The following is a 9,045-nucleotide window of genomic DNA, read 5'->3' on the forward strand; positions in this document are numbered from 1 at the left end:
AAAATATATGTAGGTGTCTCTGTGTGTACTGTATGCTGATATTGATGCAAGCGCATGTTTGTGCATGCTTGCACCACCTCATATAAAAGTCAGCTGAGGTCAGTATACTTCACTGGGTCACTATGAAGACATCATAATGTAAACAGCTATGAAAATGCCCCAAAGCAGATATATCCTGTCTCTGCCTGGCTGTCTCACTGCCTTCAGTATAAATGAACTAGGTCAAACTATCTCCTTCTTCATTGACTGCTAACCGTTACTGAGGGCAGTAGGCTCCATAGCCTTTAAAATCATACTACAGGGAATAATAAAAAGATGGTTAGATGAAGGCAGTTGTTAATTAAAAACAGAAGGCTGTTGAGGAAATAGAACTGGTTAATATGTGTCAGATGTTTGTGTCATGTGAAGCAAGCATGACTTTTATAGAAAATGCAAAAGAAAACATGCAAATCTTTAATAAATATATTATATTTCCCCTTTTAATGTCTCTTCATTCCATCCATGGATGGAAAAGAAATCTGAGCAGATGTTAAAATAAAAATCATCTTATTGCTTAATAGAAGAATTATGTCAATAATAACACCAGCCAATAAATCTACTGGAGAAGGCTTTTACTGGTCTGGACAAAAATTTAAACACCATTTAATGTATGTTATGCACAGTCAATTTGCTTTTCATAAACCATTTAATTTAGCCTCAGAGCCATCACACAGAGGTCCTCTGTTCTGGATAATAATAACACAAACTGTAACTCTAGTTCACTGCTTACTGGCCTGGCAGCACTGAGGGCTGGAAAACACTCACCACCGCCAAATGTAGACACATGCTCAATTTAATGCAGCTGTCTCTTGAAGCACATGCTGATGATATGATTTTGTGTGGTGAAACTGTGTTTCAGAGCTGGAGTGGTAGGGCTGCAGAGCAGGCCAGCAGGCCTTATAAAGCAAAGGGCACGCCAAGCCGGATAAGGATCAGAGGAGGATGAGAGAAAAGAGAGAGGAGAGAAAGTAAAGTGAGAGAGGGGCCTCGAGGTCTGGGCTGTCGGCCCCCAGAGCAGGGGTGCTGGCTGGGGTGCCACATCATTCAGACGGTGTGGTGTACACAGAGAAACGTGATCTGATGTGGGGTTTTGACAAACTCAAATACATCATTTTTACAGCAACACAGTTAAAGAAACATATGAAATACTTACTAGAATGTGGGACTATAGTTGTAGACGGAGGTAAAAACATGAAACTATACAAACACAATGACGGCTTTAATAAGAAGTGTAGGGGAAGCCTGTGTGTGCGTTTGACGAAGTTGAGATTATTAACATTCACGGTCATTAGATAAGCTGAGAAATGAAGACGTTAACATGCATTTGAGGAATTTGTTTAACGTGATCACTTACAAGTATAAACATCTTCATACGTCTACTACCTAAGAAACAAGCAAAAACAATGTAACAATAAACTGGTTTCTACATAAACTAGTCCAACTTTCTACTTAAATGACTGCACAATTACATCATCTTTTAAAAAATGTAAGATTTTTTTTAGCTTTCTCTCTTCACTGTAATAAAATACTATTATTAATTTCTTTTGCTAATATTTTTGAAATTTATTTTACTAAATCTCATAGAATTTACACGCCTGAGGCTAATTTAAAATTTCAAGTTGTGACTATGAAATGAAGTGTGCTTTGTGACCTCATGAGAAAGACAGTGAAACACAAATCAAATCAGCCACGTATGAAAGTGCTTGTAGCCCACTCTATGTTATAAGACAGGTGCAAGAATCAGCTCTTGGACACACAGTTCACGTTACTGTTGTCTACTCTTAGTGTTAGGTTGAGGAGCAGCAGTTCCACCGATCCTCTGTCAAAGGGCAAGTCTTGCCCTAAGGGGGGCAAAGAAAGAGAGAGAGAGAGAGGGTGAGAGAGACTTAGAGACAGAGAGAGAGTGAGGTCTGGAGTTAAAGGTCAACACCGCTGACTCCACTGAGGGAAATAAAAGCTCAAATGTCTTGCCATTTTAACGAAAAGGGTAAAAACGCCCGTCAGCACTCGTTTATATGTTTCAGATGATCCAATACTGATGAGCCTTTCTTAATCTGCAGGATGAAGTCCAATCCTTGAAAGCACTGAACTTTGTTTTGTAAATGGCAAATTCAAACTGATCCACTTCTATTACACCAGCCCATTATTTACCTTTATTCATTTAAATTTATATATCTACAACTCAGATACCCAATGCTGAAACAGCTTTATTTAGATACGTCCTGAATCTTTGCAGATCAACTCCAAAACATGTAAGGAAAATCATGTGTAGTAGGGCTTAATAAAGCTATGAAATTCAAATTCAAATTTTATTTGTCACGTACACAGTCATACGATATGAAGTGCACAGCTTCAGATAAACATGCTTATTATCAGGAATATCTGAGCCATTGCGGAAAGTTTGGATAACCTTTGACAGCATTTATTTTCAAGGTGCAGCGTCTCGTGCCGTTTAGCACGGTTCAGTGCACTCATGTGTCGAAACATTAGGTAAAAAAAAAAATCTACCATTCGGAGCACTAAATCATTTTATTTGGGATAAATGGGATAACTGAAACATTAGAATCTACAAGCTGCTGTAAAATACTTTCCAGATATTATAATAGGCCTATAAAATAATTAAACGATATGCATATAATATCTGTTTGTACAGTTATTGGATAAAGGGGGAATCTATTTGAATTTGACAAGTTAAATTCTATCCTTCTCTGTACTAAGTGGAGGCAGGTCAAGGCTCTAGGATGATTGCTTCCCTGCCGGATCTTTATTTTGATTTGAACCCTAATTGAGCCCAAAAAGAGAGTGCTGTTTCAAGAACAGAGGTCTTCTCTTGTCTGGATGACCTCGAGGGGACGGCCCTTACCGTGAACCCACACACACGCGCGCACGGAGTAGCAGCAGAGGCTTACGCACAAGACCGTAATTCTCTTTTTCTTGGTAACCCCCATTTGCTATTGTGCTCGTCCAATCGCTGGATGCCCTCGACTCATTAAGCGTTTGACTTGACGTTTCACTATACTGCTACTTCCTTCTATCCATTTCGCTCTCCTCCTGTGGGCACCGAGGGATCGCAGTCTCGGCCATGACTACACGTCCCAACACAGCGCAAAGGCAGCATCGCTGGAAATGACTGCTTGGACTTTAGATTGCGTTGAGGCACGATCAAAAGAGAATCCATCGGCTTCTTGTGTAAAAGCATCGCGACATCGATAGATCATGCAGGAAAAACTGACGGTCACTCAGGCTCCCACTTCATCGAGGGCGTCGTCGTTTTTTATCGAGAATCTGCTGAGCAAGAGGCAGGATGTAGAGGAGTCGATGACCGATAGAAGTCGAGGGGACATCTCCACCGAAAGACAACTAAACGCATATCACACCGACACAAGCGGCTCAGTGCCCGACGTCAACTCATTAGCTCGGTCTCTATACCGAGACTCGCTGTTGCAGTGGTACCGCGAAGGGACTGCGTTCAACTTTAGAGCTTTGGAAACACCACACAGTAAGTATAGAACAGCTTCACGAGCCACGAGAACATGTTAAATATTGGTTAGAAAACAGTTCGTGCCTAAAATAAGTTAAAGGTCTTTTCACTTGCCCGTGTGCAGTGCAACAAGACATTTTTTAACTATTGATCTTACAATAATATATATATTAAATGTATTGGTGTAAGTTTTCCATATAGTTCTTTAAAAAAATATAGTTTCGCTTGATAAACATACAGAAAGTGTTCCGGAATGCGCCTAATGAGTCTTGTGGATCCGTACTTTGGTGTCAGGATTTCAGTCACATAGATTGACTCATAGAAAATACAAGCAAGTCACGAGTCACTTCTCTGCTCTTTAAATATAACCTAGATAAAATCAGCAAACTTGAAGCGAGTGAGGTGTGACACCCACACTTGTAACTATGGTTCTCCGTTTACTCATCCTTAGTTGACCGAGCTCTCCTATCTATAGACCACAGTAGGAGTATTAAAAGTCATCTTTTTTTAATGGTGAAAAAAGCTGGGGCATTTTTGAGCTGCAAAACACATGCAAGTCTTAACGTTTTCGTGTCTGAAATTCGTTCTCTATTGACGGCATGGCTGCTTGTCATGAGATCCATGGTACGGCTTGAAGATTACGCACACGGATTACGCACAAAAACCCAGAATACAAGGCAAAACAAAAACGAAGTACGGAACGTCGACATGACGCTTTTACGCACATTCGGTGGATTTGTGACACTCATATGCAACCTCAGAACAAAGTGCCCCACCCTTTGGTGTTCACAGCCAAATACGCTTATTTTAAAACTCCAATATCACCATACTGTGTTTACATGTAATGAAAGTCCCATATCAATACCAACAGCCAAACATTAAATTAGTATTTACTAGCATATTTGGGAAGATGTTGTTGGACTCTTATTTATATTTATAATAATAAGTATCATAATCGGGCCTGAAACCGCTTAGTCGAATGTATTATGTGTTATGCAATCCAGTCAAAACGCCTAAGCTTTGCCCATGCTTGTCCAAACTTTTGACAAGGGGTATACTACGACACACAATAAACACGATTTTTAAACAGGTGAAAATTTCACTTTTATTTTTGTTTTCTGGTGCAACAATAAGTGTGTCGACAGTTTGACTCTTCGAAGATTATCCTATGAACCAGTTACTATAAGAAACAGTTTGAAGGACGGTGTAGCCAGTTAAAAAATCTGACTGAAGATAACGGAGTATTTGGAGAATGTGTATCTTAATGTCTGATTGTCTTTTTTAAGCAAGTTCTTCTGTTGCATTGTCTCCCTTTAGGTCCAAAAGACAGTACAGGTTCACTAGATCCATGCTGCTCATTATCAACCAGCGACAGGGCTTCACCGGCTGTGTCTGAGCCGATAACTGAGGACAGCGACGAACCTGACAGGAAAACGGGCGACAGCAACCTCACGGAAGACGTGGAGGACGCGCAAAACGTTTCTGACGCACGTACAGAACAAGACGCTTCATCTGACGCAACTTTCGCCAGGAAAAAGAAAACCCGAACCGTGTTCAGTCGCAGTCAGGTATTTCAACTGGAGTCCACTTTCGATGTGAAGCGCTACCTGAGCAGCTCAGAGAGGGCCGGTTTGGCAGCATCTCTTCACCTGACAGAGACTCAGGTCAAAATCTGGTTTCAAAACCGGAGGAATAAATGGAAGAGGCAGCTGGCGGCTGATCTAGAGGCTGCACAAATCCCAAACTCTACCCAGCGGATTGTCAGGGTCCCAATTCTGTATCATGAAGGACCCACACCAGCACTGGGTTTCAGCTTAAACGGACATCCCGTTTCTCAAACCGTGGGAAGCTTCTCCAGCCCCATCAACTACCCTCTATCGACGTTTGCTCACTCAATGAGCATGCTAAGATCGCAGATGACAGGACTGGTGTAAAGACTGACTTATCAAACTGTATGCTAATAACACAAAACCACCTCGTTTTTATTAATTGTGCAATAACCTCCAACACCGCCGAAAAGGTTGTCTGCACTCAAAGACAGTCCGCAGAGTCCATATGACACAAAGTAGCGAACCATCTTTATATGTCGGTGCATAAACTCCGACAAGAGTGCTGCTCTTGCATAGCATAACCCCTAATACAGTCAAGCATGGCAAGGCCTCCAGGGCAGCGGAGGCCGAAGATGAATACTGTATGTTTAAATACACACTTATTTTTGCAAACTTTTGTATTTAAAGTCACACATTTTTCCATCTTTGTCACTTTTCACTTAATAAATAAATAAAAAAAAACAAGCACAAACTATCAGCATTTGTGTTGTTTGTAAACATATATGTGACAGAAACACTGCATTTTTCTTTTACTTCTGCCAGTCTAACAATCATCATGAAGGATTGCACACCTATGTATATAGGGAATGAAGTGGATCAGTGTGTTTGGAACAAAGCTTAAAGTGTTCCGGAAACAAAGTTAAGTTTAATGCAGTTTTTGAACTTTTGTAGCATCCGGCTAAACCTTAGCATGATCGCCTATACAATATACTATAAACCCTTGTGTGCCTTTATTAAAGTGAACTAACTAACATGTATATAATTACAATATATAATAATAACAATGCACAAAGGAGGCAGTGAGAGTATACAAAAGAGCACTACAGCCAAGCGAAACATTTGACTGAAACGCTGTCTGAAGACTTTGCTGTTCATTTGGGAGAAAGTAAGGTAATCAATATGGAAGAAAAAAAAATCACGTCTAAAAACGTGTTTTCACAACTTAAGATACGTTTCTGAAGGTGAAATAGGTCCATTTAAAAGGGTGCAAATGAAAAAGTATATATGAAATATGCAAAAGTAATAAAATTACAGAAAGCGTAATTAATACAAAGTGAACTCTAACGGGAAGCTTTATTATTAGCTACATCTGGAGCGTTTTAATGACAAAAATGTAGCCATCAGCAATAAAATAGGCGTTAATTACAAAATACAGAGGCACACTGAAAACAGTCACGATTTTGTGAATGTGGCGTGATTTAAATCAAAGTATGTTTTTGGTTTCTAATTAATATTTTACTTTTACTTAAAAAATGCTATTCTATATAAAGCTACAGAAAATGCATCAAGCCACGATTTGCAAAGACAAAAAGCTAATATCCGAATTCGAGAAGATTTTATTTATTTATTCATTTTTTTGTTGGGGGGGGGGGGGGGGGGGGGGTGCGTCAACAAATTCCTCAGATAAACACGTACTGCTACATTAAGCCAGTCTCGTTTCAGTCAAATTTGATATTAAGCTGACAAATACTTAAATATTTAACGCTCTGAGCACGCAAATCACACTCAAGTAGCTGCGTGGCCCACTTCACAAAAAGGGGGGTTGAAAACTACAATAAAAAAAAACCGTGTCAGAGCGTACCTAGTCTACTGTATATGCTGTAAAATTAAACTGCTTGATTATCCTGGGGAATCCCTGCAGGGCTCCGGACGATTTTCCTCGCAGCAGATGCATGAAGATGAGGGGGAGTCAGAAAAGACTGGGGGTTGTTGGTCTAGGCACAACATCACTTTCCAGCCCCCCCCTTTTCCCTGCCATTCCTGCGCTGTTATTGGTCACTGCTAAACGTTTCTTTGGGCCAATCAGCAAGGACACAGCGCTCCATCCTGTGTGTGTAGCAGCGACGCGTACAGAGCACAGCCAGCCCAGCAGGCTCTGCTCAGTGACTGCTGCTATGGTGTATCGAGACGAAGTGGTGAGATTAACGTCCCGGTTTAGAGTTAAGGACGAATAGACTCGAGGAAGTAAACAAGAGAGGACTTGGAGCGACTTGGAGAATATGAACAAAGCAGAAGCACCACGTCGCCCGACCGCCTCTCTAAAATTCACTATCGACAACATCCTCAACCTCAAGACAAGCGGCAGTAACTGTGACACTTGTCAATCCGCCGGATCGCAGGATGAACTGGCCACAGCGATGCGTAAAGACAGTTTTCATCACGAAGAGAAAGGAACTCAAGCCAGACAGGACCCGGACAGGCTCAACGACAGTGGTAAGAGCTTTGAACCAATTTCTATCTGTGTTCATATTTACGCACAGCTCGCACTCGTCGATAATTCAGTTTAACGTGACAGCAGAGTTTGAGTAATGACCACAGTGGGTTAATCAAAGTGTCATTTTATTGCAGAGTTAATCACAGACTGTAGCGGATCAACGGAAACGGTCGTCATCAGCCGCGGGAATCAGAGGAAGGTGACGGAGGCGCGCTTCGAGAGCGGGGACAGCAGTTGCGATGACAGCAGCTCTCCCACCGCAGCCACAGACCCCCACAAAGGAGGGAGCCCAGGCAAGAAGAATAAAATGATAACGAAAAAGAAAACACGCACTATTTTTTCAAAGAGACAGATTTTTCAGCTGGAGTCTACTTTTGACATGAAACGTTACCTGAGCAGCGCAGAGCGCGCCTGCCTTGCCAGTTCGTTGCAGCTCACGGAGACCCAGGTAAAAATATGGTTTCAGAACCGTAGGAATAAATTGAAAAGACAAATTTCTAACGAAATCGAGGGACCAGTTAGCGATTTCCCCGAGACTGGAAAGCCTGTGGTGGTGGGGCAACTCCCGGCTTTGTACAAAGAGAGCAACCTGCTGGGGAGATGCCTGCTGCCCGTGCCTCTGCCCGTGGTCTACCCGGGAAGTAGCACGCCTTACCTCTGCTTCTCAAACGCCAGCAAGTACTTCAGCCTGTATGAAGGGGACGTATGATGCTTTTAACAATTCCCTGCAGTGAAAGAGACACTTTTAGTGGTCTGTTGCCAACTTTGAAGCATTTAAGGTGGTTTAGATGGAGGAGACGGCTCTGCGGCCTTAACTGTTGAGTAAGACTGCAACTACAGTGGCAGGGGAGTAGTTACATATCACATACAAATAAGCGGATTCAGTATTATTTATTTTCAGTCATCTGTGGGTTTTGTAGAGGCCTGACACGAAACCTATTGTTACACATTGCCCTGTACAGATCAATCTCAGGCTACGCTAATGATAGCCCGAGGGAGGCCCAAAACAATATAATTTAGATCATTTTATTGTTTACATTATTATTATTATTGTTATTATTATTGACAAAAGCATATCCAGCAGCCTAAGCCACCAAAGAAATTATTATATCCGATTTGCATGCATTTCCTATATCATAAATGAATTTTGAATTTTACTGAAATTATCTTTGTATTTAAATGAATGTAATTAACATTTTATTCTGTTTCACGCATGTGTTTTGTTTTTCTGAATATTTTATCATTCTTACTTTGTTTCACGTTTGCCTGTGGGCCCATTACACCTTTTATTGAAATTGTAATTAAAATATCTTCAAGAAATATTTCACAGAATTGATTCAGTATTTTGCAGTGACCCTTGTGTTTCGGACATAAATTGTATATAGTTTCACAAAACTGTATATAATACGCTATGGATGCAGTTGTTGGTTAATTAATTTTCTCAATATCTTTGCTAAGAGGATTCTGTAGGACCTATTGAC

The 9,045-nt window shown here is 41.0% G+C and overlaps 2 protein-coding genes across 2 annotated transcripts; both read left to right on the plus strand.

Moving 5' to 3' along the window:
• Positions 1-3,063: 3,063 nt before the first annotated feature.
• hmx1 (H6 family homeobox 1) lies at positions 3,064-5,762 on the plus strand. The gene is made up of 2 exons (XM_085460952.1): positions 3,064-3,538; positions 4,838-5,762. Exons 1-2 carry the CDS (start codon positions 3,256-3,258, stop codon positions 5,452-5,454), a joined length of 900 nt encoding a protein of 299 aa, XP_085317078.1. The 5' UTR covers positions 3,064-3,255; the 3' UTR covers positions 5,455-5,762.
• Positions 5,763-7,349: 1,587 nt separating this feature from the next.
• hmx4 (H6 family homeobox 4) lies at positions 7,350-8,646 on the plus strand. Its single transcript, XM_085460953.1, has 2 exons — positions 7,350-7,563; positions 7,699-8,646. Exons 1-2 carry the CDS (start codon positions 7,350-7,352, stop codon positions 8,271-8,273), a joined length of 789 nt encoding a protein of 262 aa, XP_085317079.1. The 3' UTR covers positions 8,274-8,646.
• The last annotated feature ends 399 nt before the right edge of the window (positions 8,647-9,045 follow it).

The sequence above is a fragment of the Copadichromis virginalis genome, linkage group LG6, assembly GCF_057382275.1.
Source record: "Copadichromis virginalis isolate Kocher_CV1m ecotype Utaka linkage group LG6, C_Virginalis_male_GT1.1, whole genome shotgun sequence".
In the NCBI taxonomy this organism is placed as follows: Eukaryota; Metazoa; Chordata; class Actinopteri; order Cichliformes; family Cichlidae; genus Copadichromis; species Copadichromis virginalis.

Coding starts and splice junctions, on each gene's coding strand:
- hmx1 (XM_085460952.1), top strand. CDS start 3,256: ATGCAGGAAAAACTGACGGTCACTCAGGCTCCCACTTCATCGAGGGCG. Junction 3,539..4,837: donor AGCTTTGGAAACACCACACA/GTAAGTATAGAA, acceptor GTCTCCCTTTAG/GTCCAAAAGACAGTACAGGT.
- hmx4 (XM_085460953.1), top strand. CDS start 7,350: ATGAACAAAGCAGAAGCACCACGTCGCCCGACCGCCTCTCTAAAATTC. Junction 7,564..7,698: donor GGACAGGCTCAACGACAGTG/GTAAGAGCTTTG, acceptor ATTTTATTGCAG/AGTTAATCACAGACTGTAGC.